The 26,929-nt window shown below is 52.2% G+C and overlaps 1 protein-coding gene across 1 annotated transcript in view; it reads left to right on the top strand.

Moving 5' to 3' along the window:
• The window catches only part of DCHS1 (dachsous cadherin-related 1), a 32,578-nt gene that overhangs the window by 1,421 nt on the left and 4,228 nt on the right, over nt 1-26,929 (top strand). Inside the window, exons 2-18 of the mRNA XM_081154999.1 lie at nt 11,610-13,517; nt 18,149-18,337; nt 18,435-18,666; nt 18,789-19,025; nt 19,359-20,384; nt 20,606-20,799; nt 21,007-21,103; nt 21,204-21,361; nt 21,561-22,425; nt 22,514-22,753; nt 22,834-22,959; nt 23,598-23,807; nt 24,816-25,694; nt 25,818-25,931; nt 26,104-26,315; nt 26,404-26,558; nt 26,737-26,867. Of these exons, the coding sequence (XP_081011125.1) occupies nt 11,730-13,517; nt 18,149-18,337; nt 18,435-18,666; nt 18,789-19,025; nt 19,359-20,384; nt 20,606-20,799; nt 21,007-21,103; nt 21,204-21,361; nt 21,561-22,425; nt 22,514-22,753; nt 22,834-22,959; nt 23,598-23,807; nt 24,816-25,694; nt 25,818-25,931; nt 26,104-26,315; nt 26,404-26,558; nt 26,737-26,867 (6,853 nt within the window). The 5' untranslated portion in view covers nt 11,610-11,729. The remainder of the gene's footprint in view (nt 1-11,609; nt 13,518-18,148; nt 18,338-18,434; nt 18,667-18,788; nt 19,026-19,358; nt 20,385-20,605; nt 20,800-21,006; nt 21,104-21,203; nt 21,362-21,560; nt 22,426-22,513; nt 22,754-22,833; nt 22,960-23,597; nt 23,808-24,815; nt 25,695-25,817; nt 25,932-26,103; nt 26,316-26,403; nt 26,559-26,736; nt 26,868-26,929) is intronic.

Genomic DNA, 26,929 nt, shown 5'->3' with positions numbered 1-26,929 from the left:
AATCACCCTTACCACACACCTGCTTGTATAGGGGACACACTTTTAGGTGACAGGCACATACCACAGAGTGAGCTGTCCCGGCTGCTAAATAAACTGCCAGTAACTTAGGATGTTCACACCATTACTCATCCATAGACTGCCAGGCTTACCCTATTGTTTCCTGAAAACTTGGAGGCCTGGATCAGTCTTCCCCTCACCTACATCCTACCACAGTTCTAAGTGTCCCTCCAAAACCTCAGCCTCACAGTTTCTTGAGCTCCTTAGCTCCTGTTACTTCTTCTCTCCTCCCAGGACCACTCTGTAGAACTGGTCCATCTCTAACATTCTAAACTTCTGCATTCCACTCTCTGCCCAGAGCCTCCTATGTCCTTCCAGCTCTCAGATGCCCTTGCTCTCATTATACTTACTCTTCAACCTCATAATGATCTCTTGCCCTTGACCTCTTTGCTTTCTCCTAATCTGCCCCTTGTTGGCTTTGTGTTCTTCTTCCAATTTATACATCCAGGACCATCCCTTCAACCACTCCTTGGTCACTCTTGGTTACATTGTCCCTGAGCCCACCCATTCCACAAAATCTCAACCCTAGCTGGCATGAGCTCTCAACCACACCAAGTGATGCTTCTATAAATTCATGCTTCTATAAATTCCACCCTCAACTGGGCCCTCCATAAATAAATAAATAGATTTTTTTTTTCTATTTTTGTCACACCCCTTAACCTCACATCCCTCACCCCATTGTTTTCAGCAGGTTCATTAGTTGACTTGCTGGTTCATTCATTCAGCAAACACACATTAAGCACCTATTCTGTGCCAGGCAGTGTGGTAGGTGTTAGCATTACAAGCATGAACAAAATGGACATGGTCCTTACCTTTATGGAGCTTACAGGCTATGTGGTGAGTGCTGTAACGTGGCAGCACATAGCAAGGAAACCTAAGCCAGTGTAGGGAGGTCAGAAGAGGCTTTCTGGAGGAAGTGACATTTAAGCTTCAGTTTGATGGATAAATAGGGAATCAACCAAACAAAGTAGAGGTGGGAGAGATGGAGATGAGGCGGGGTGGGTGGAGAACATTCCAAGACCAGGTAACAGCATGAGAAAGCCCACGTGAAGAAAGTGATGTGTGTTGAGGTATAAAGCAATCCAGTGAGCCTGGCACTAATAGCATCTTGTGAGAAGAGGTGAGAGTCTGGGGGAGAGGGGTCGATGGAGGGTAAGTTCTATCATACAGTTCTTGTGGGTCATATGAAAAATATTTATCTAACCCAAGAATAATGGAACGTCACCCAATCATTTAAAGTTGTGGTGCGTTATGACCAGATCTGTTTTAGAAATACCACTCTGACGGTAGTGTGGAGGCCGGAGCGAGCAGTTTGAAAAGAAGGATAGCTGGCTGTTGCAGGAACCAGGAGGGGATCATGCTGGCTGAACTGGAGCAGTGTCAGTAGAGAGGGAGAAAGTAGATGGTCTCAGGAGTTCTTTAGGCGCGAGGTCAGCGGGGCTCAGTGACAGAATGATGCAGAGATTCAGGAGAGGGAGGAGGGGGAGCAGGCAACCTGGTCTACTTGAACGCTGAGAAAACGGAGGCCATCCAGTTTGAATTCCTCAACTTCCTTCCTCCTCCCTCAAATTTTATCTGCATCTTCCTCAACCTCTTTTGCTTTCCTATCATAATGAAGAGGCAGCTCTTCTGTTTAAGACCCATCCTCCACCTGTGTTGTGGGTCCCATCTCCTCCCTCCTCCGCAGGGACCTGACTCAACTAATTATCCCGTGTCTTACCCATGTCTCCAGTTTCTGTCTATCTATCCATCCCTCCTTTGAGCATGTGAATGGCTTCCAGTCTCTCCGACCTTCGTTGACCCTGTACTACCCAGTTAACTAAGAGACTCTCACTTTGCTTCATCGCCACCTTTTGTGTCTTCTGCACAGAGCTGCTCCCACTTCCTCGCTTCCCATCTACTCTTGCCCTTCCAATGTAACTGCTCTCCCTAAGAGAAAGCAGCCTCTCACCCGCCAAATCTAGGGGCTCTTTTCAAAAGTCCTTAACTGCCTGACCTCTTGGCAGGGTCTGACATTGCTAACCATTCTTTTCAATTTGAATCATTTTTGTCTTATGGCTTCTGAGCTGTTATTTTATTCTGTCAATGTTTAATGAGCTCTCGTGTGCCAGCCACATTGCTAGGTGATGGGAATACTATGATAGAACATGCTATTCCTACCCTCAAGAAGTTTAAACTTCAATAGGAGAGACAGGCAAATAAACAGATGATTCCAGTATAGTGGGAATCTGTGCATCCCTCTCCCAGAACTCCTCCTGGCTGTTCCTTCTCAGTCTGCTTTAGGGTCTCCATTGGGTGGCCCCTAAATGTTACTGTTCCTTAGGGCTCTGGCTTGGACCTTCTTATCGCTTTACGGTATACAACCCTCCAGGTGATCCATCTCATTTATTTCCAGGGCTTTAATTATCATCTGTTTCAGCTGATGACTCCCAAATATCTGCCTCTTCCAGACCTCTCTTCTGACCTCCAGACCTTCATATCTGCTTCCTACCAGATGTTTACTATATAGTTCACAAACCTCTTAACGTGTCCAAACCTGAACTCATCATTCCTCCCTCCCCCAAAGCATCCACACTAAGTTATCAAGCTACAAACCCAGAAGTTAACTGTAGCCACTCCCTTCTCTGCATGTCCCATAACTCAGGAAGTTCTTGGAAGGAATGAAAGATGAGCAGGCTGTGACCTGCCATCCCTGCAGTGCCTTGCCATTCTCTCCACTCCACCAGGCTCCCTTCCCTGGAGGTGCCATAGGCAGCTCCTTCCTCTGATGCCCCCCCCACACACACATGTACCTGCTCTGGGCCCTCCAGCTCCTGGCACCCTGACCCCTTCTCCCCATATCAAGCTCCTGGATACTGTGCTCTTGTCCTGTTCCTGCCTATCAGTGGTAACGGAGGCAAGACTGGACTCCCTAATGCCCTGGTATCTGCAAAGCAAGGGTCCCTCCCAGGGGTTCATGCTATTGGATTCCATCTTTTTCCTGGCTTCTCATTGCCTGCCTCTTCCTGCAGCTCTGGTGTCCATATTTCCTGGGTAACCTGCTGACTTCCAGGCATTTTCTACCAATGCCACATGGGAAGGGCTTCTCAGTTCTTGTGTCCCCTGGTGAAAGGGCACCTCCTCCCAGAAGTCCACCTGGAACCCCCAAGCCTGAGTCAGGATCCCCCTCTGTGTTCTGCTTAGCACACTAAAATCTCTTTGTTTATGGTTCTCTCTCTAAGCTGTTCAAAGGAAGGAGCTGTTGTCTCTCAGGGCCTAGAACTCCCATAAAGTTGGTGAAGAAGGCAGAGGAGAGGGAGGGGAGGAAGGAGCAGGGGTACACATCAGACTTTTCAGCCATGCCATTCCACCCAGATGACCCTAGCTTCTCTGAGCTCCCCTTTTCTCGGGTGAAAATGGAGGTAACATTAAGAGAGTTGTTTTGAAGATTCAGAAAGAAAACACTATTAAGTGCTCAACTTTCAACTTAGTTAATTTTATTTCCAACTTCTCAGTCCCTCTACTGTGCTCACCTGCCCCTCAAACTCCTCCCTCCTGCTTTCCCAAACTTGCTCTTTCCTCTCGACATCTCTGGGTTGCTACATCTCCAACTTCTCTGCTAGCTCCAGCCGCGCTGGCCTCCCCAGCAGTCCGGACCCTGGTGGTCAGGGTCAGAACTTAGAACCAGGCCCTTGCTGCCCATCACCACCACCCCTAGCTCCCTCACCATTTTCAAGTCTCCCTACCTGTGGACACCACAAAGGCAGGGACTCGATCTCTCCAAGTCACTGCTACTTCCCTACTGCTTAATATGGTGTTTGGAACATGGTAGGTCTTCAGTAGATATTTGTTGAATAAATCTGTTGATGAATCATTTCACAAGCATGCCCTTGGCCTGCTTTTCCCCATTTTTTTCTTTGTCTCCTAGAGACCTCCAACAATTCTCTGGTCCCTTCCCCTGTCTCACGACCTGTCTACCTGGACTGGCAATTAACTCGTCGTCGATCTTCTCCTAAAGCAGAACTTTGCTCACTGTCCTTCCCTGTTCTGTCACCTGGCCATGACCTTTACAAGGGCATTCCAAGCCCTCCAGCAGAGAAGCAATATGGTGTAACGGAAAACACTAGTTTTGGAATTCGTCAGAGCTGCATTCTAGATGTCTCTCTGCTACTTGCTCTGAGCCTCGGTTTCCTCATCTGTGAGATAACACTTATCTCAGGGTTATTTGTGTCTGCCACACAACAGTAGCAGCTGATATTTATTGAGCCTTCTTTGTATGCCAGACACTGTGCTAAGTTTTTTGTAGCATTCTTTCACTTAACTCTTGTACAACCATATAAAATAGGTCCTTTAATCCCCATTTTACAGGAGAAACTCAGAGGTAGATAGGTTAAACACCTTGCCCAGGGTTACACTGTAAGTGGTAGAGTCAGAATTTGAACTCAAGTCTGCCTGACAGCAGACTCCTTCCTCTTTTTTTAAAAAAATCCTTACCCAAGGATATGTTTATTGGTTTTAGAGAGGGAGAGAGAAAGAGAGACATCAATGTGCAAGAGAAACATTGATAGGATGCCTCCCATACATGCCCCGACCAGGAATCAAACTCACGACCATTTTTCAGTGTATAGGACAATGCTGCAACCAACAGAGCCAGGGTGCCCATCTTCCTAACCACTGTAGAAATAGTTCATGCTTGCGCACTTATTAAACATTTACTGTGTGCCAGACACTGTTCATACTGCAAACATGGTACAGTAAGTATTAGCATTGTCTTTATTTTATAAATGAGGAAATGGAAGCACTGAGGAATTAAGTGGCTTGCCCAAGGTCGCACAGCTAGTAAGTGTGACGCTGGGCAGAAATCCAGTTGGTTTGGCCCCAGATTCCACATTTTCACCACTATCCTGCCCTGCCTCACTATGATATGTTGCCTTCCTATTCTAGGAGTTCAATACTTGTGCATTGATGAAAGAATCTATGCTGACATCTTTTCTGTGGCTAGTTGTTAGCCAGTTCATTCTCTCTCATTTCCCACTGCAGGAGGGTTGCCCCCTTATGGCTCTCCTAAACTGTCCTCCCCAAGGTCACTAGTGAACTCCTCATTGCTGAAGTCAATGGCCACTTCTCAGCCCTCATCTTAACTTCAGCAGCACTGAATCATTGAATGCTATTGATCTCTCTCCTTGTTGAAATGTTTCCTCCCTTCTGTCATACTGCCTCCTTCTCTAAGAAGAATAAAGGTCTCCTCAGTCTGCACTTTAAATGTGACTGTTCCCCAGGGTTCTGTCCTAGACTCTCTTCCTACTCTACACATCCTATCCGATGGCCCCCACACCCATGGCTTTCCTGTACTCCTCGATTTGTCCAAGTCCAGACCTCTCTCCGAGGCTCCAATCCAGCTGTGCCTGGAACAACTCCATGTGAAGATCCCAGCAGGCACCCGAAAAATGGCTTCTCCTGTGTGGTGTCTTAAATGGCAGCACTTGAGTAACCAGGCCAGAAGCCTGGGAGCCAGTCCGGAGTCCTCTATTCCCTCACCCCTCCTGAAGAGTCCGTGGCCAAGCCTTGTCAGCTTCCCTTCCTTGCCTCTTTCTTCTCTGTGTCCTCAGTCCCACTGCTCCTGACCTGGCTGTTTCAGGCACCTCATATGTGTCTCCCTCCTCCCGTAGGTTCTCTTCTTCATGTCTCCCTTGGCTTGCTAGGGACTGTCTCCCTTCAGCTCCTCTGTAATTTCTTCCTCTCTCCGTCTTTCCCTTCTCCCTGAATCCCAGGCAGTGTGGAGTGCATAGTCCTGGGATCAGATTGAAGCTGTGTTAACTCAGGGAAGTTGTTTCACTCTGAGCTTCGGTTTCTTCAATGGAAGGCGGGACACCTTCCTCACAGGGTTGTTATGATGATTAAACGAGATACTGTCTGTGAATTGCCTGGCATAGGGCCCAGCACACCATAAAAGCTCAGAAAATAGACTTTCTTTCTGCTTCCTCTGCTCACATCCGTCCCCAGCCTCTCCCTGAGGTGCCTCCTGGGAACCAGTCCTCGGTACAGCCAGGCTCCTCCGGGTACTGCCCTGGCCACCGGGCACTGTCCCACGGGGTCGTCCCAAGACTATCCAGGGAAGGCAGTTTGTCAGCCTTTTCTTCCCTCCTCTGTCCTTCATTCTCCTCTCCCCTGTCCCCTACCCTTCCAGCTCTGGCTCCTGCCTCTATCAACCTCCCCACCCCACCCCTCCAGGCCCACGGTTCCTATCTCTGACTTACCTCCCTTTTCTGCCCTAACTCCACTCGCTGTCTCCTCTGCCATGGACGCTCACTCTCCCGCAGTCTTGCTTCCTGTCACCCACCCAGCAGAACTCTTTCCTCCCTCCTTTATGCCTGGCCCTGTATCTCCACTTCCCTTTGCTCACCAAGGCTCCCCTCTTCTTCCTCCCCTTCTGTGCCAGGCTGCCTCGAGTAGCTCCCCTCCTCACCCTGTTGTCTTTCTGGTCCCTGCCCCTCCCTGGCCCTGGGACAGGAAGTTGAGGGAGGAGGCATTGGTGGTGCCAGCTCCCCCGCCTGCTTCCCCCTCTGTACCTCGAGCCACTCCTCTACTTCCTCCTGGAGTACCCCTTCCCTTATGGTCTCCCTATTCCTCCCCCCAACTCACTTTTCCTTCCTCTCCCATGTACCCCCGCTCCCAGGTCCTATGGACACATAGGCTGCGGGTGGGGGGAGGACTGACATCACATTGCAGGCCCCAATGAACAGTCTCGCCCCTCCCCCTCCTAATGAGAACCAGCTGTTGTTCCAGAGGCCCAGATGTGGGGCTAGAGGGGGGAGAGCTCCATGGAGCCAGAGGACAGAGTAACAGGACCAGGACAGAGTGAGGGCACGCAGCAAGGCAGAACTGGGTGGGAGAAGGGGTGTGTGAGAGATCTGGGGAAAGAAAAGACAGATCTGGGGCAGGAGGCAGGACACATTGGGGAAAGAGACAAGATGGATGATTTAGGCCTGATCTGGAGGAAGGGATGGGACAGACCTGCAGAGGGAAAGAGGCAGGAACAGGGAGGAGCAAGTCCTGGGGAAGAGGCAGTGAGAAACACTGTACAGATGGGGGAGATGGTGCCGAGAAGAGAGTTGGAGAGAGGATGAGACGGTCTCGGGAGAGAGTCTGGAGTTCAAGTTTGGAACTGGAAGCCCTGGAGCAGGAAGCAGTGAGGCACAGTCCAGACAGAGGCCCCAGGGACCTAGAGGTCACAGCTGCAGCCACAGAGCTGACCACGAGTGCCCCGGCAGCATGTGTGAGAGCATGCCTGTGTGTGGGTGGGTCTGCAAGTGTGCACGTATGTGCCTGGCTGTGTGAGTCTGTGCATGTGTGAAGGTGGTTCTGTCTATGTGCATGGGAGGGTAGGTGCATGGGAGTGTGTCTGTGTGTATACGTGGGAGGGGGTATCTGTGTGAATGTGCCTGTCCATGCGAAGCCTGTGAGAAAGTGCCTTTCTGTGTATGTGTCTGTATGTATGCCTGCATGTGAGTATGTGTGCTTGCGGTGGGGGAGCGGAGTCCATGTAAATGAATTTGCCCACCTGTGTGTGTGAAAACATGTTTCTCTGTATTTGTGAGGAGGGCTATCTGTGTGTATGCCCTGGATGTGTATCCGTTAAAGTACCGTCCATGTGTGTATGAGTGTGTTGAGTGTGCTTGTCTGCAAGTAAGTTTGTGCATGTGTGGGCCTGTGGCTTTATGAGTATGCACCTTTGTGTGTCCACTATAAGAGTGTGTTGGGAGAGTCTACATTGGAAAGGGACCCAGGCAGGGTGATGCGGAAGGCACTGGGGTCTACACAATTTGCCTGGGTCTGACCCCTCCTCTTCAAGGTTTATCTTTCATCTAAGCTTTTATCTCATACCTTACATACATCCTTTCATTCAAGAAATTTATTGATCATCTACTATGTGCTATGCTCTGTGCTGTACACAAAGGTGAATAAGATGTAGTCCCGGCCTTCAATTAGCTGACATTCTGCCCTTGCTGGTTTCGCTCAGTAGTTAGAGCGTTGACCCATCGACTGAAGGGTCTCCGGTTAGATTTCGGTCAAGGGCACGTACCTTGGTCTGGGTGTGCGCAGGAGGCAACCGATCAATATGTCTCTTTCACAACGATGTTCTTCTCTCTCCCTCTCTGTCTCCCTCCCTCCTTCCCTCCCTCCCTCTCTCACTCCCTCCCACTCTCTGAAAAGCAATGGAAAAAATATCCTTAGGTGAGGATTGAAAAACAAACGAAAAACAAATAAAACTCTCTGGGTGGGGAGACAAAGTTATAACACAGTTTGATAAGTACATTGACCTTACTGTCCATTATCTTCTCTCCCCACCACCGCAACTCCTTTTTCTCTACTGATTAAATGGATAGGACCAACATTTAACCCTTGATGTCGAACCCAGTCTCTAGGCCTAGATCCCTGACCTGAGCCCCTGAGTGATCCCTGTACTTTCAGCCTCTCCCATCTTTGGAGCAGGCCTGTGCTCACTCTGACCTCCTTGTTCTGAATTTCTCTGACCTGTTATTCCATAGGGCAGCTCCATGGGCTCTTCAGACTTGAGCCCCGGGGAGAGGGATCTTAGTGAACACACAGAACCCTAGAACTCTGAAGCTGGGTTGAGGGGACCCATCAGGGATGGTGCTGGGAACTGATGAGAGAGCATTTACCAAATGCCCAGCTCTGGGATCCTTGCTTCCATTGCCTCTAATTCTCACAAAACCCCACAGGGTAGGTATCACCATAACCATTTTATAGTTTAGGAAAATAACACTGAGACTAGGCTCAAACCCAGCTCAAACTTTGTGGAATCCCTGTTCTTTTTATTGCCTCACACAGATGGGAAAGCAAGAGGGGTCAGAAACATTCCTCCCTTAGGAAGACACGAAGTCCTAGAGCAGAGCATATCTGTAAAGACCCAAGGATACACTTTTGTAGCCACAGGACTGACTGTGGTGTCTCAAGGGCACAGGCTCACGTGTGTTTGTGTATGTTGTCCTGTTGGCATGCCCATGGGTGTTTCTCTCTGTATCAGTAGGTGAGTGTCATGGTGGGTAATTGAGAGGCTCTGACCATTCATTCATCACTGATTGCCTGCTGATGCTATACTTCTACTAAACCCTGGAGAATCAGAGAGTAAATAAAGTTGCTGCCCTCAGTGAGCCTCCAAGTCTGCAAGGGGGCAGACACATGAATAAATCAGGGCTGCTGTGCAGTTTATTGTCAGTGTGCACCAAAAGCAGTGGGAGCCCTGTGGAGAGTCCAGTTGCCTCTGCAGTAGGTAACAGAGATGTAGAAGATTCCACAGAACACAGGACATTTGAACTGTATCTTGGAATTTGAGTAAGAGATGGCCAGTGTATAGAGGAAGTCTCAGACTGAAAGAATAGTTCATACAAGGCAAGGAGTTGGGAAGGAACATAGCAATGGGTTTAGTGTTGGAATGCAGGGTATGGTGGGAAAAGGAAAGGAGGGGCACACTGGAAAGATTGGCAGGACTCAGATCAGGAAGATGTATGAAGGAGGTTGGACTTTATATTTTGGGTCAGGAATTCTATAACTGGTGTCCATGAACCCCTTGAAACTGCAGGCACAGTTTGTATGTATGTGTACCTGCATTTTTTTCCATGGAGGAGCAGCAGTCTTCTGCTGTAAGAAACGGGGAACCAGTGGAAGCTTTTGTCAGGAGTGGTTTTTTGAGAGCTGTATGGATAGCTCTGGTCAAGTGGAGATGGATTAGATGATCCAAACCTGGAGGCTGAGAGGGGGACCAGTAAGGAGCAGAATCAAAAGGAGAGATGACAAAGTTCGCACTGGGAAGCAGCAGTGGGAATGAGAGGAAAGGGCACACTTAAGACATGTCTAGTGAGACAGTTAGTTAGGTTTGGATGACTAATTGGAAATCAGACCGAAGAAAAGCAAGGAAGCCCGGAGAGCTTCTGGGTTTCTGGCCTGGACACCTGGATGAGTGGTGGTGCTGTTCACAGGAAAAAGAATGGAGGAAGAAATACATCTTGAGGTGAAAGTAGGGGCTACACTGTGAAGAAGTCCAGAATATGGCTGGACATGCATCTCCAGAGCTCTCAGAGCTGGAAATGGAGATTAGAAAGTCATCAGCAAGTAGATGGATAAAAAAATTATCGATACATTTGAATTGAAGGCATGGGAAAGGATATAATCTCCCAGGCAGAGTGTGGAGAGCGGGAAAGATGTGGTCAGGAATGAATCCTGAAGAGAACCAATTTTTTTTAATCTTCACTCGAGGATATGTTTTTCATTGATTTTAGAGACAAAAGAAGGGAGACAGACAGACGGACAAAGAGAGAAACATCAAATCGGTTGCCTCCTGTACACGCCCTGACCGGGGATCAAATCCGAAACCCGGATATGTGCTGGGACCAGGAATGGAATCTGAAACCTTTTGGTGCATGGGATGCTGCTCCCACCGACTGAGCCACCCGGGCAGGGCTGACGAGCACGAATTTTTAAAGGATGGGCAGAGGAAGAACTTACACAGGAGATAGAGGAGTGGACAGAGAAGTACCATGGAAGGAAGAGCTGGGGTTTCACCATGTGAAGCCAGGACGAGCAGGCTCCAAGGAGCCAATGATCCAGAAGGGCGCAGCAAGGGGAAGATCAGAAAAAGTGTCCGTTAGATGTAGAACACAGAAATGACTGGAAGCTCAGTGAAAGCAACGCCATAGGGGAGGAAGCCTTACTTCACAGAGGGTGGAGGGTGTGAGAAGTGAGAAACTGGAGGAAATGAATCAACCTTTCAAAGAGCGTTGCTCTCACTTAGTCACTAAATGCCTTCATGAGGCTTTAGGACTCCTCCTTCTTGAACTTCAGCAGCATTTGAAACCCTGGCTCCCCTTAGCTTCAGAGACACCTCCCCTCTCTGTTTCTCTCTCTCTCTGGCCAGTTAAGAATACCTTTGTCCAACTGATGATTCAAGCCAGAAATTTGCCCAGCATGCTTGTCTTCTCCCACTACTTCATCCCCTGCCTTCAAACAGTCACCAAGCCCTGTCTGTTCTACCTCCTAAACCTCCTGCAGACCTATCCACTTCTGTCATTTTCATTGCTAACACTCATCCGAGTCACCATCAAAGCAATGCCATCGCCTGGACTCCCACAAGTGTGTTACAAGGGCCGTTCTAAGATAACCATCCAGTCTACATGCCCCTTGTTTTCCCAAGGGCAGCGATAGTGATCTTCACAAAATGTACGTCATATCTTGGCACACCCCTTCTCAAAATACTTCTGTGGCTTCCATTCGCTTTTAGGATAAAGTCAAAATCATCAATATGGCTTATGAGTCCCTGCTCCGTTTGACTGGGAGTCTGAGGGCATTCAGACCTGAACAATAGGAACAAAACAATCTGCTGAGAGGGGGGTCAGGGTGGGATGGGAACCTGCCAGGGAAAGACTGGAGCGGGGCAGGAAGAGTCCTAAAGCAGAGGTTTCCTGGGCCTCTGGAGCACAAGGCTTAGACCGCAGTCTCCCTGAATTGTTGATTCCTTCCCCATCATGACCTTTTTTCTTCCACTTTACTTGCAGGTCAGGGAGCCTGTGCTGGAGCCAGGGCCTGAGCTGGACCTGATCCAAAGCCTGAGATCAAGCTGGGCCCAGAGCCTGGCCTAGAGCCGAAGCCCAAGTCACATCTGGACTGTGCCTGTCATGCAGAAGGAGCTGGGCTCTGCGCTTTCCTGCACTGGCATGCAGAGCCCCAGACCCCTCCCCCTGCTCCCACTGCTGCTACTGCTGCTGGGGGCCAGGGTGTCAGGTGCCTGGGGTCAGGCCGGGAGCTTGGACCTACAGATTGATGAGGAGCAGCCGGCAGGCACACTGATCGGGGACATCAGTGCAGGGCTTCCGGCAGGCACAGCAGCACCCCCCATGTACTTCATCTCTGCGCAGGAGGGCAGTGGTGTGGGCACAGACTTGGCCATCGATGAGCACAGTGGGGTGGTCCGTACAGCCCGTGTCTTGGACCGTGAGCGGCGGGATCGCTACCGCTTCACTGCAGTTACTCCTGACGGCGCCACCGTGGAAGTTACTGTGCGAGTGGCTGACATCAATGACCATGCTCCAGCCTTCCCGCAGGCTCGTGCTGCCCTGCAGATACCTGAGCACACAGCTCTTGGCACCCGCTACCCACTAGAGCCGGCTCGTGATGCAGATGCTGGCCGCTTAGGAACCCAGGGCTATGCGCTGTCTGGTGATGGGGCTGGAGAGACCTTCCGGCTGGAGACACGCCCTGGTCCCGATGGGGCCCCAGTTCCCGAGCTGGTAGTTACTGGGGAGCTGGACCGAGAGAACCGCTCACACTATATGTTGCAACTGGAGGCCTACGACGGTGGTTCACCTCCCCGAAGGGCCCAGGCCCTGCTGGATGTGACACTGCTGGACATCAATGACCATGCCCCAGCCTTCAATCAGAGCCGCTATCATGCTGTGGTGTCTGAGAGCCTGGCCCCCGGCAGTCCAGTCTTGCAGGTGTATGCATCTGACGCCGATGCCGATGCCAATGGGGCTGTGACCTATGAGATCAACCGGAGACAGAGCGAGGGTGATGGACCCTTCTCCATTGATGCACACACGGGGCTGCTGCGGCTGGAGCGGCCACTGGACTTCGAGCAACGGCGGGTCCACGAACTGGTGGTGCAGGCACGGGATGGTGGGGCTCACCCTGAGCTGGGCTCGGCCTTTGTGACTGTGCATGTGCGAGATGCCAATGACAATCAGCCCTCCATGACTGTCATCTTCCTCAGCGCAGATGGTTCCCCCCGAGTGTCTGAGGCTGCCCCACCTGGCCAGCTTGTTGCTCGCATCTCTGTGTCAGACCCAGATGATGGTGACTTTGCCCACGTCAATGTGTCACTGGAGGGTGGAGAGGGCCACTTTGCCTTAAGTACTCAGGACAGCGTCATCTACCTGGTGTGCGTGGCTCGGCAGCTGGATCGGGAGGAGCGGGACGCCTATAACTTGCGGGTTACTGCCACCGACTCAGGCTCACCCCCGCTGAGGGCTGAGGCTGCCTTTGTGTTGCATGTCACTGATGTCAATGACAATGCACCTGCCTTTGACCGCCAGCTCTACCGACCTGAGCCCCTGCCTGAGGTTGCACTGCCTGGCAGCTTTGTGGTGCGGGTGATGGCCCAGGATCCTGACCAGGGCACCAATGGTCAGGTCACCTATAGCCTGGCTCCAGGCACCCACACCCACTGGTTCTCCATTGACCCCACCTCAGGCATCATCACCACGGCTGCCTCTCTGGACTATGAGTTAGAACCCCAGCCACAGCTGATTGTGGTGGCCACAGATGGGGGCTTGCCTCCTCTCACCTCCTCTGCCACAGTTAGTGTGGCCCTGCAAGATGTGAATGATAATGAACCTCAATTCCAAAGGACTTTCTACAATGCCTCACTGCCTGAGGGCACCCAGCCTGGAACCTGCTTTCTACAGGTAGGTAAGCCCTGCACACGGCAGGATGCTGCTATGGGCAGGAGTGGATCAGAGGGCCACAGGGGAGCTCAGAGCAAGAACCAAGCTTTGCAGGTCTGTGATGGTGACTTATGCCAGAGGGTTTGGTCCTATTCTGTAAGCTCCAAAGTCTGTGCAGAGGGTAAGGGTTGTGAAAAGATGAGAGAGCAGGGTGCAAGAGCTGGGCTAGGTAATTTCGGTAGTTGAGGGAATTAAGATTGAGTCTAGAGAAAAAGTGTCTTATGGTGTTAAGAATTAACTTACCTACTATAAGTCTGGCACTGTGCTGGGCCCTGGGAACAAAGAAAAGAGACAGTCTTATTTCCAGGCAGCTCCCAATGTAGGTGAAGAGATACACCAATACCTAGTGCTATAGCAAGCGGCATATGAGCTGCTATGGAAGCCCAGAGGATGAGCCTTTGATGAACCAATGAGACTTTATCGAATGGATAATACGGGGCGGGGGAGGGGGGCGGTGAACAGGGATTCCAGGACCACAGAAAGAGCTGCAGAATACCATGATGTGTTGAGGGGACTGCATTTTCAGGTTGGCCTCAGCTGTGCTGATGAGAAAGAGTTCGGGGAGACAAGATTGTAGAAAGAAACCAGATTACAAGCTTTGACTTTATTTTAAAAATCATAGGGAGCCAATAAGGAGCTCTAGGCAAATCTGACATGTCTTTTGGAAAGATCATTTTAGCTGTACCACGGAGTATGGATGCCGGAAGGGAGACTGGAGGCACGGAGGCCTCTTAGATTAGTGCTTGAAGTCTTTATGTCTCAGAAGTCCACCAGACCCCTAAACATCTTCTCAGGGGCTCCCTGCTGGCCTAGACTTCCAGGCCAGTGCCTGGGCAACCGCCTCCCTTCTGGCCAGACTCTGAGTATTTGCCTGCCTACTGCTGCTGAGCTCCCACCCACTCTCTCTTGTGTTTACTGTCCCTCTTGGCCCAGAACCAATGGGCTATGCCTTCCAAACTTCTTCCTCCTCACTAGTGCCTGAAGCAAGAGGGCAACTCTCCAGGTGGTTTCCTGGAGTTTTTACTGTTAGTAACCATAGGGAAGCAGGCATAAAAATAACCAGTGGGTGTTCACAATGATTACAAGAAGTCTTAATATTTGGTTCACTCAATATACATTTAGAGTATTTACCATGTGCCAGTCGTTGCATTAGGGACACAGAATTCACAGTAATGAATGAGTTATTTGCCACCCCACCCCGCAATACACACATACCCTTCATGGAGTGTATATGTGTACTGTGTGTACACATGGAGTGTATGTGTTCTAGAGGGGAGATTCCTGTGCAAAGAAACAGTTTTACTGCAATAAGAAAACTTCCACGATGGGGATACATGTGAGGTACAGCTAGGGAATATTAATGTCTTCCCAAAAGTTAGGACCCTTGAGCTCAGACTTAAAGGGTAAGCAGGAGTTTATGAGGCGACCAGACAGGGGAGAATCTGACTTGTTCAAGGGCCTACAGTGACTCAGTGTCTCTGGAGTTTAAAGTGTGAGATGGGAGAGTGGGAGATGAGACTATGCAGGGAGGCCAGACAGTGAAAAGTCCAGCCAAGCCAAGGTGTTTGAGCTTTTTCTTCAGGGAACATCGAAGCTCTCTGAGTAGAGGAGTAATATGATTATATTTGTTTTCTCAAAAAATGCTTTTGACAATCAGTGTAGAGCAGTGGTTCACAGCTCGAGGTAATTTTGCTCTCTGGAGGGGACATTTGGCAATGTCCAGAGACATTTCTGATTGTCACAACTGGTGGGGTGCTACTGGTATCTAGTGGGTAGAGGCCAGGGATCCTATATGAACACGACAGCACCACAGCAAAGAACTGTCTGGTCCAAAATGTGAGTCGTGCTGCCATTGAGAAACTCTGGTGTAGAGAAAGGATAGGAGGATCAGACAGCCACAAGAAGGGAATTTTAACAGTTCAGGAGAAAAACACCTCAGGCCTAGGTCAGGACAGTGATAATGGTGATGGAAAGAAATAGACAAATAGGAGAGATAATGAGGATTTACTTAGTCCCTGGTTGATTGATTTACCGGGAGAGGAAAAAGGAAGAACACATTTCTGGCTTGAGCAACTGCGTGGATGGAAGAGTCATTAGAGAGGGGTTTGGAATGATCATGCCTTTAGTTTTGGACAGGTTGGATTTAAGGTGCCTGTGGGACCTCCAAGTGGAGATGCTGAGCAGGCATCTATATGTACAAGTTTGGAGCTTAGAGGAATGATCTGGGTCAAAGTACAGACAATGGTCAAAGCCATGGAAGTGGAAGAGAAGGCCCTAAGCGAGTGTGTAGCGTGAGAAAAGGCCAAGGAGAGATTCCGGGGAACAAAAACGTGTAAGAACAGGCAGAGTAAGGGGAGGCAAAGGAAGACTGGGGTTGGGGAAGCAGTGGAAGAAGCAGGAGAGCGTAGTGGCAACAATTCTCCTTTCCTGGAAAGGAGGTTAGGATGGGCTGATAGTAAGTTTGTGGTCTGTTAGGAATTTTAGAGGGTTCACAGATAAGGGTCTTTACCTTCTCCTTGAAATAGTGCATTTGATGAGAGCTTTGTGTGGGGTGGGGACAAGAGGAGAGAGAGGAGGTTACGTATGGCTTTTGGGAGAGGTTGCTGACATGGTTGGACTGTGCAGCAGGGTGGAGAGCCTGCTGAAATGGAGACTGTGCATTTGCAGTGGAACCTCTGAGCAGGGGCTGCACAGGCCAGGAAATTCACTTTGCCTTGGTCATTTCCAGTCAATGGCTGCTGCACCTTCTGGGGTCAGTTCCTGACAACTTCCCCTGACCACTATTTATTGCTTTCTTCCTGCAGCGAGTCAGAGGGCAAAGGTCTTTAACAGCTTCTGGAGATGGTGCCGCAGCTGTGCTGCAGCCCGCAGGCTTGATGCAGGGGAAGTTGGTCTCCTGGGATATCCGGGCCCACGGCCACGTAAAGTGTTGGAGCTGGAACTGTTTCCAGGGTCCAGCCATGGCAGGGTCTTAGTGTCTCTCGGGAGGGTAAACAATGGCACAAATCACTTCTGTCAAGGGCCTGGGCAACCATCAGAAGTCCTTGGCCAGCCTTCTCCCTGAGCAACATTTTCCGGCTCAGAAAGGGAAACTCTCCAGCTTCCTTTTACAGCATATCATGACCCTGAGGCCCTTGTATCCACAAAGAGCACTTTGTCACAGGCTATAGCAGTCGGCACCAGCTAGTCCACTATTGAGGCCCCTAATGTGCACCCATGGTATAAAAACTCAGTTTGAAAGAAGTTTTTGTTGTAAGGCATGGCAATCAGAATGTCCGTTTACTCAATGAACAAATATACATAGAGTACCTAGGGTACGTCTGGCCTTGTCCTGGGCTTAGGAGCTCCCAGAATGGTGTCTCCTGCTGATTTGACCCTGAAATGTTCAGAGACTCCTGACATTGGTGTCCAGTCATTCAGCTTTTTCTGAACCAGTCTGGGAGATGACCAGGAATTAACTAGGAAAGGCTTTCCCTACTTCTTAGTTTTGGGGACCCCACCCCACAACCGAATGACCTCAATATTGGACTTGCAATATAGACATGCAATTCTCCCTCTCTCACTTCCAAGGAGGTTGGCCTGAGAGGTGAAGGAAGGGTAACGATGCATGAGCCACATCCATAAATCCATAAAGCAGACTTGATCATTCCCAGTGATCAAATTCCAGTATCACAGATCTCATTCTGTAATGACCAAACTCAAAAAAGAGTAAGACTATGATGTCAGCCTCTATAATTCTATCGGTCAGCCAGTTCCCTGCTTGGAGTGATTATGAGACCTGGTGATGGTTATTAACTCCCTGTGATCCACCAGGAATTTGCGGTCACAGCCCTTTAGCACTGTTCTTCATAAGTGCAGTTGGTCCTCCTCAAACTCTGCAGATTCTATATTTGTGAACTTGCTGACTCTCTAAAACTTAAGTGTGACCCAAAAATCAATACTCATGGAACTTTTGTGGGCACTCTCAGACATGTGCAGATCACTGAAAAATTCAAGTCGCCCAACGTATACATTTCCAGCTGAGGCTGAACATGGCAAGGCTCTGCATTCATGTTTCAGCTCTTCTACTGTATACAAGGGTCCTTTATGCAGTCTATTTAGTGCCACGTTTTTTGCATTTTTGTGCTTTTTTTTTTTTTGGTGATTTTGCTGTTTAAAATGGTCCCCAGGTGTGGTGCTGAAGAGCTTGTCTAGAGTTCCCAAGCACAAGAAGGCTGTGATGAGCTTTATGGAGAAAACAGTATGTGTATTTAGATAAGCTTCATTCAGATAAGTTATAGTGCCATTGGCCATGTGTTCAACATTAATGAATCAACAATATATATTAAATTAGGTGTCTTTAAACAGAAACACATATAAAACATGGTTATGTACTGACTAGTTGACAAAAACATTGTGAGGAGAGGCTCACAGAAACCTCACACAGGCAATGAGGTCTGGTCTAGGCTTGGGTTTTGGTGTATGTCCTACTAGTTCCCTCTGTGTGTCCACCGTCACACAGCTGGCCCAGGGCCTGTGCCTTCTAATTGCCATGTGGCTCTGGCTTTTCTGGCCAAAAAGATGATGCATCACTCACCCTAGCCTCTCCACAGGTGACAGCCACAGATGCAGACAGTGGCCCATTTGGCCTCCTCTCCTATTCCTTGGGTGCTGGACTTGGGACCTCAGGGTCTCCCCCTTTCCGCATTGATGCCCACAGTGGTGATGTGTGCACAACCCAGACCCTGGACCGCGACCAGGGGCCCTCAAGCTTCGACTTCACAGTGACTGCTGTGGATGGGGTGAGTAGGCAGACCATGGGCAGGTTGGAACACTGGGATAGAGTATTCACCAGGGCCAGACAAGATCCATCTGACTTATGGCTACATATCTCACCAGGGAGGCCTCAAGTCCATAGTGTATGTGAAGGTATTTGTGTCAGACGAGAATGATAACCCACCTCAGTTCTATCCACGGGAGTATGCTGCCAGTCTGAGTGCCCAGAGTCCACCAGGCACAGCCGTGCTGAGGGTGCGTGCCCATGACCCTGACCAGGGGCCCCATGGGCGACTCTCCTACCACATCCTGGCTGGCAATAGCCCCCCACTCTTTGCCTTGGATGAGCACTCAGGTGAGGATCCTGCCATACCTAGAGTTTATCCCCCATCCCCCTCCCACCTGCCTAAATGAAGTACTGCCCCCCTTTCAACTCCATTGTTTCCTTATACATCTCTGCTCTATCCCTCCTCCTAGGGCTGTTGGCAGTAGCCTGGCCCTTGGCCAGACAGGTCAACTCTGTGGTGCAGCTGGAGATTGGGGCTCAGGATGGAGGTGGCCTGAAGGCAGAGCTCAGTGCCCGAGTCAACATCAGCATTGTGCCTGGAACCCCCATACCGCCCATATTTGAACAACTACAGTATGTCTTTTCTGTGCCAGAGGATGTGGCACCAGGCACCAGTGTGGGCATAGTCCAGGCACACAACCCACCAGGTATCATTTATCATTATGCCCACTTGGTGCCATACCTAAACACCCCAGTAAAACCCTGGAGCTCCATCTCAGGGTACCCTGGATAGCTCCAGTCAACACACTCTGGTTCCAATTCCCAACACCTTCTTGGGCATATGTAGACATTCTGCTTTATTCCCAAGTACATGAATATCACCCTAATGCCACCTAGCTTCTCTGCCAACACCGCCCTCTCCCCCTAATCCTTTGAAAGGCACAGGCATGAGCATTTTGTAGCCCCTCTTGGGTTCAGAGCCTGGCCTCAACTCAGTAGGTGCCCCTCCATTTCTTTCCTGACCCTTCTCTACTCCCTAGGTCGCTTGGGGCCTGTGACACTCACCCTATCAGGCGGGGATCCTCGAGGACTCTTCTCCCTAGATGCGACCTCCGGGCTGTTAAAGACGCTTCGCCCTCTGGACCGGGAGCTGCTGGGGCCAGTGCTGGAGCTGGAGGTGCAGGCAGGTAGTGGAGTGCCCCCAGCTTTCACTGTGGCTCGGGTGCGTGTGCTGCTGGATGATGTGAATGACAATTCCCCAGCCTTCCCTGCACCTGAAGACACCGTGTTACTGCCACCAAGCACTGCCCCAGGGACCCTCATCTATACACTGCGTGCTCTGGACCCCGACTCAGGCATTAACAGTCGAGTCACTTTTAACCTTCTTGCTGGAGGTGGCGGGGTGTTCACTGTGGACCCCACAACGGGCCACGTACGACTTATGGGACCTTTGGGGCCCCCAGGGGGGCCAGCACATGAACTGGACCTGGAAGCCCGAGATGGGGGCTCCCCACCCCGCACCAGCCACTTTCGACTTCGGGTGGTGGTACAGGACTTGGTTACCCGTGGGCTGGCTCCTCACTTTGACAGCCTTACCTACCGTGTGGACCTGCCCTCAGGCACCACCCCTGGAACTCAGGTTCTGCAAGTGAAGGCTCGAGCACCTGATGGGGGCTCTGTCACCTACCACCTTGCAGGAGATGGGCCAAGTAGCCCTTTTGGCCTAGAGCCACAGAGTGGGTGGCTGTGGGTGCGGGCAGCACTGGACCGTGAGTCCCAGGAGTTGTACACACTAAAGGTAATGGCAGTGTCGGGGTCCAAAGCTGAGTTGGGGCAGCAGACAAGCACAGCCACTGTAAGGGTCAGCATCCTCAACCAGAATGACCACAGCCCCCGCTTGTCTGAGGAGCCCACCTTCCTAGCTGTGGCAGAGAACCAGCCCCCAGGGACCAGTGTGGGCCGGGTCTATGCCAGTGACCGAGACTCTGGACCCAATGGACGTCTGACCTACAGCCTGCGACAGGTGTCAGAAGACAGCAAGGCCTTCCGCATCCACCCCCAGACTGGTGAGTACTGGCATCCAAATTCTGAGACCCCATGGCCTCATCCTCAGACTGGTGAACACCCAGACAGGATCCCCAGGGCCTGGTCATGAAGACCGGGACTAAGCCTGGAGTTTCACCATGAGATTCTCTCCCACACACCCCAAGCCTCAGCTTCTCAGTTACAGGTCTCTGGCTCTGCATCCCTAGCTAGCCCATACATGATCCCTCTCCTGCACTCCCAGGAGAAGTGACCACACTCCAAACCCTGGACCGAGAGCGGCAGAGCAGCTACCAGCTCCTGGTGCAGGTGCAGGATGGAGGGAGCCCACCCCGCAGTACCACAGGCACCATGCACATCGCAGTGCTCGACCTCAACGACAACAGTCCCACCTTCCTGCAGGCTTCTGGGGCTGCTGGCGGGGGCCTCCCTATACAGGTATGTGAGGCAGAAGGACCCTGCTCCGAAGAAGTGAGAGGGAATGGGTGCCTCCTCATAAAGCTGTAGGTGTAGGTGAGATGATTTTTGGAATAGGTGTGAGAGCAAAAAAAGGGCTCTACGTGCACACAGGTGAGGGGAACTCCATCCTGAGTTGTTTCAGGAATCCAAAAGAGACAACTGTAGGTGAGTTGTGTGTCCCCACAGGTAGCAGATCGAGTGCCTCCAGGAACACTGGTGACAACTCTTCAGGCCAAGGATCCAGATGAAGGGGAGAATGGGACCATCCTGTACACTCTGACTGGTATGGGGGTGGAGAGAAGGGAATTGATGGGTGTGGCACACCCTCATGACCTGTTCAGCTCTGGGACCCAAGCCTTCACCCTTCCACTGCCGGTCCCCAGGTCCTGGCTCAGAGCTCTTCTCTCTGCACCCTCACTCGGGGGAGTTGCTCACTGCAGCACCCCTGATCCGAGCAGAGCGGCCCCACTATGTGCTGACGCTGAGTGCTCACGACCAAGGCAGCCCTCCTCGGAGCTCCAGCCTCCAGCTGCTGGTGCAGGTATAGCTGCCCCTCCTCCAATCTGTCTGTCCATTTGGCCACCGCTGTGGGCCCACCTCCAACAGCTCCACCTTCGTTGGGTCTTTTCCCCCTCCTCTCAGGCTACTCTGAGCACCCTTCCTGCTACCCATCGGGCCAACCCAGACCCCCTTTTACACGGGTCCCCCTGATTTCTTCCTCCCGCCTCGGTCCACAACAGGTGCTTCCCTCAGCTCACTTGGCTGAGCCCCTGCCAGATCCTTCAGAACCAGACCCCACGGCCCCGGTGCCTGTCGTGCTGACGGTGACAGCAGCCGAGGGGCTGCAGCCCGGCTCCCTGTTGGGCTCGGTGGCGCCGCCGGAGCCCGCGGGGGTGGGAGCACTCACCTACACCCTGGTGGGCGGAGCGGATCCAGACGGCACCTTCGCGCTGGAGGCGGCCTCCGGGCGCCTGTACCTGGCGCGGCAGCTGGACTTCGAGGCGGGCCCGGCGTGGCGCGCGCTCACGGTGCGCGCCGAGGGACCGGGCGGCGCGGGCGCGCGGCTGCTGCGCGTACAGGTGCGCGTGCAAGACGAGAACGAGCACGCGCCCGCCTTCGCCCGCGACCCTCTGGCGCTGGCGCTGCGGGAGAACCCGGAGCCCGGCGCTGTGCTGTACACTTTCCGCGCGTCGGACGCCGACGGTCCCGGCCCCAACAGCGACGTGCGCTACCGCCTGCTGCGCCAGGAGCCGCCCGCGCCCGCGCTGCGCCTGGACGCGCGCACCGGGGCGCTGAGCGCTCCGCTGGGCCTGGACCGGGAGAGCACGCCCGTGATGCTGCTGCTCGTGGAAGCCACTGACCGACCGGCCAACGCCAGCCGCCGCCGCACGGCGCGCGTCTCCGCACGTGTCTTTGTCACCGATGAGAATGACAACGCGCCCGCCTTCGCCTCGCCCTCGCGGGTGCGCCTCCCGGAAGATCAGCCGCCTGGGCCCGTGGCGCTGCACGTGGTCGCCAGGGACCCGGACCTGGGCGAGGCCGCGCGCGTGACCTACCGCCTGGCCGCCGGCGGGGACGGCTGCTTCCGGCTGCACCCGAGCTCTGGTGAGTGGGGTCCGGCCGCCGGTACGAGGAGGGAGTGATGCGGGGGAGTGTGGAGATTGCCCTCCAACCTGCTCCACTGCGCACCTAGGAGCGCTGTCCCTGGTGCGGCCCCTGGACCGCGAACACCGCGCTGAGCACTTTCTGACGGTGGTGGCCTCGGACCACGGCTCCCCGCCGCGCTCAGCCACACAGCTCCTCACCGTCAGCGTCGCCGACGTCAACGACGAGGCACCCGCTTTCCAGCAGCAGGAGTACAGCGTCCTCTTGCGGGAGAACAGCCCGCCTGGCACATCTCTGCTAACTCTGCGGGCAACCGACCCGGACCTGGGTAAGACCTTGAGGGGCGGGGGAGTTGAGAGAAGGCGGACTGGGGCAAAAAAGACCACCCTCCGTGCTGCCTCTCCTCAGGGGCCAATGGGCAAGTGACATATGGAGGCATCTCTGGCGAGAACTTCTCCCTGGACCCAGACACTGGAGTTCTCACAACTCTTCGGGCCCTGGATCGGGAGGAGCAGGAGGAGATCAACCTGACAGGTACACATTGACAGGCCCCGGAAAGCCTGAGAGGCGTTGTAAGCGCCAATGTTACACAGGCAAACCCCCAAATTACCTTCTAGAAGCTGCCACCTATTCTAGCACAGCTTCTGTTACATTTTTTGGATCCTTTTGGGGATTCAGCAGTTTGGCCAAGTGCAGGGTCAGCTGCTTCTAGGCTGTCACCAGTGTGCACGAGCTCTCAAATGCATAATGTCACAGCTGTAACCTCTAGGATTCCCTCAGATTACACTGCAGACATCTAACAGAGGAGCATATTGTTACTGAGTACCTGAGAGGTGAAGTGACTTTCTCAAGCTAACACAGCTTGAAAATGGCAAAGCTGGACCCAGATCTTCAGATACCTCATTTAGTGTCTTTTCTGTCACACAGCCATTAATCCAAGATATATCTTGCATGCACCACGCATGAATGGTGGGGAAAAAATAACATCCCTGACACCTGTCTATTTATGTGTGCATGTCCACATGTAGGCACCTGTGTGCTTGTGGGGTGTGGAGAGATGGACATTTTCTGTTTTGTGTGTGTACCTGGTGAACACATATGAACACTGTGTGGTGTGGATTTCTCCGTGGGATGGGAGCAGGCTGGAGCTCACTGATTTTGCTTCCTCGCAGTGTATGCCCGGGACAGGGGATCACCCCCGCTGTTGACCCATGTCACAGTGCGAGTGGCTGTAGAGGATGAGAATGACCATGCCCCCACCTTTGGGAGTGCCCGTCTCTCCCTGGAAGTGCCCGAGGGCCAGGACCCCCAGACCCTTACCATGCTGCGGGCCTCTGACCCAGATGTGGGAGCAAACGGGCAACTGCAGTACCGCATCCTGGGTGAGAACCTTCCCAGTACCTGCTCCACGTTGGCCTAAGTCAAACTCAGTCAGTGTGCGAGGGTCTCCCTTCCTTCCCTTTGTGCATCCCTCTTTTTCTTTCATGCATATGTCTGTGTCTCTGCATGTCTCCTGTGCTTCAGCTCTTTATCTCCCTCTATGTCTCTGTTTTTAACTTTTGTTTCTTTTTCTTTCTTGTCTCTCCCTGTAGAGCAGTTGTTCTCAAACTTTTTGGACTCAGGGACCCTTAACATTCCTAATTTTTGAGATTCCTGAAGAGCTTTTGTTTATATAATAGTACGATATGTCATTATAATAAGTATGTAATATAAATATATAAGTATGTCTATTTACTATACTAGATATTAAAGCTGAGAAGATTATAAAATATTACAAAGCAAGCCAGTGAAGTATATACTACTTGCCATATTTCTGCATAGGCGCATGTTAGGGTTTCAAATAACAATTTGTTGGATAGTAATGAGGTTGCAAAGATTATAGCAGGTGTAACTGAAGGTAAGCCAGCAAAAACTGAATGGATCTCTGAGCATATTTATGTTCTAAACTTTCTATCTAGAATATTCTAGGAAACACAAGAATATATCAGCACACATTCCATTAACCATCCAAGTGATGATGTCATCCCATGTACCATCTGGACTGCACTGTACATTGAGAGATAGGATGAAAAAGGCATGTAATGTCTTAGCATTGCTCTGAACGTAGTTTTGATCTTATGTATGCCTTGAAAGGGTCTCAGGGGAGTTCCCATACCACACTCTTAAGATCATCTGCTTTATAGAATCTTTCTTTACCTGTGTTTCTCTTTGTTTCTCTGCCTTTCTCCCATTTTCCCTCTTTCTCTCTCTGTTTTTCTCCTTCTTTCTCTCCCCATCTCCTTTCTCTCCCGCCCCTCCCCTCTATCTCATTCTTTGCTGTTGCCTATAAATCAGCCACACTCCCATGGGCTGATACATGTGTGTTTATGTGTGCATGCCCTTCTCTGCAGATGGGGATCCGTCAGGAGCCTTTGTCCTAGATATAGCCTCTGGGGAGTTTGGTACCATGAGACCACTAGACCGGGAGGTGGAACCAACATTCCAGCTGCGGATAGAGGCCCGGGATGGAGGCCAGCCAGCTCTCAGTGCCACTCTGCTTGTGACAGTGACAGTGCTGGATGCCAATGACCATGCCCCAGCCTTTCCTGTGCCTGCCTACTCTGTGGAGGTGCCTGAGGATGCACCTACAGGGACTCTCCTGTTGCAGCTGCAGGCTCATGACCCTGATGCTGGGGCCAATGGCTATGTGACCTACTATCTGGGTGCAGGTGCAGCAGGAGCCTTTCTGCTGGAGCCTAGCTCTGGGGAACTGCGCACAGCCACAGCCCTAGATAGAGAGCAGTGTCCCAGCTACACCTTTACCGTGAGTGCGGTGGATGGTGCAGCTGCTGGGCCCCTGAGCACCACGGTACCTGTCACCATCACAGTGCGTGATGTTAATGACCATGCACCCACCTTCCCCACCAGTCCCCTGAGGCTGCGCCTGCCCCGCCCAGGCCCCAGCCTCAGCACCCCCACCCTGGCTCTGGCCACTCTGCGAGCCGAAGACCGTGATGCTGGTGCCAATGCCTCCATCCTCTATCGGCTGGCAGGCACACCACCTCCTGGCACCTCTGTGGACTCCTACACCGGTGAAATCCGTGTGGCCCGCTCCCCTGTAACCCTGGGCCTCCGGGATCGTGTGCTCTTCATTGTGGCCACTGACCTTGGCCGCCCTGCCCGTTCTGCCACCGGTGTGGTCATTGTTGGGCTACAGGGGGAATCTGAACGTGGACCTCGCTTTCCCCGTGCTAGTAGTGAAGCTGTGCTCCGTGAGAATGCACCCCCAGGTGGGTTCTGGCCACGTCTCCCAGCCTTATACCCCTGCATGGGCTGAGGTTACTCACTAAAAGTGACCCCCAAACTTCCTCAGTCTAGTGCTCACAGTCCAACCAATACCATCCTCTCTGCAGGGACTCCCATTGCCTCCCCCAAGGCTGTCCACGCAGGGGGCTCAAACGGACCAATCACCTACAGCATTCTCAGTGGGAATGAGAAAGGGACATTCTCCATCCAGCCTAGCACAGGTAAGGGGCAGGAGCAGCGGGCCCTGTGAAGGGACAGGCTCCTGGAGGAGCTCCCCTTTGGGCCCAAGGAGGCGCTGGTGGGGGAGGGGCTGCCCTTGAGTAAGAGGCCCTCAGAGAGGGAGGCTTCAGGGCAAGGAAGAGACTGTCAGTGATGCATTCTGCCTCCTCCCAGGAGCCATCACAGTTCGCTCAGCAGAGGGGCTGGACTTTGAGGCAAATCCACGGCTGCGACTGGTGCTACAGGCGGAGAGCGGAGGAGCCTTTGCCTTCTCTGTGCTGACCCTAACCCTGCAAGATGCCAATGACAATGCTCCCCGCTTCCTACAGCCCCACTATGTGGCCTTCCTGCCTGAGTCAAGGCCCTTAGAGGGGCCCCTGCTGCAGGTATGGGATATGATGGGAAGATGTGGGGCAGGGCTGGTCAGACTTGTCTGTGCCCAGGTCAGTGCCAGCAGCCTCCTACTTCCACCAGGTGGAGGCAGATGACCTGGATCAAGGCCCCAGTGGACAGATCTCCTACAGTCTGGCTGCATCCCAGCCAGCACGGGGACTGTTCCATGTAGACCCAGCCACGGGCACTATCACTACCACAGCCATTCTGGACCGTGAGATCTGGGCAGAAACACGGTGAGCCCTGGCTCTATAGACCGCACCACCCCATCCTGTCTGGGTCCATCCAACTTCAAGCCCTTCCTTGAATTTCCCTCAATCCCTAGGCCGCATCCTGAGTCTCTCTAGCCCTGCCCAGTGTTCTCCCTTATCCCCGGACCCCTCCCCCAATTATGCTCCACCTGATTGTGTCCAGGCTGGTACTGATGGCCACAGACAGAGGAAGCCCAGCCCTGGTGGGCTCAGCTACCCTGACAGTGATGGTCATCGACACCAATGACAATCGCCCTACCATCCCCCAGCCTTGGGAGCTCCGAGTATCTGAAGGTGAGGGCTAGGTAAAGTAAGAGGTACAAAGGGTGATAGGACGGCACTAGTCCCCACTCTGG

The sequence above is a fragment of the Miniopterus schreibersii genome, assembly GCF_964146895.1.
Source record: "Miniopterus schreibersii genome assembly, chromosome: 12".
NCBI classification, from domain to species: domain Eukaryota; kingdom Metazoa; phylum Chordata; class Mammalia; order Chiroptera; family Miniopteridae; genus Miniopterus; species Miniopterus schreibersii.
This window is presented reverse-complemented; position numbering and strand designations above follow the sequence as displayed.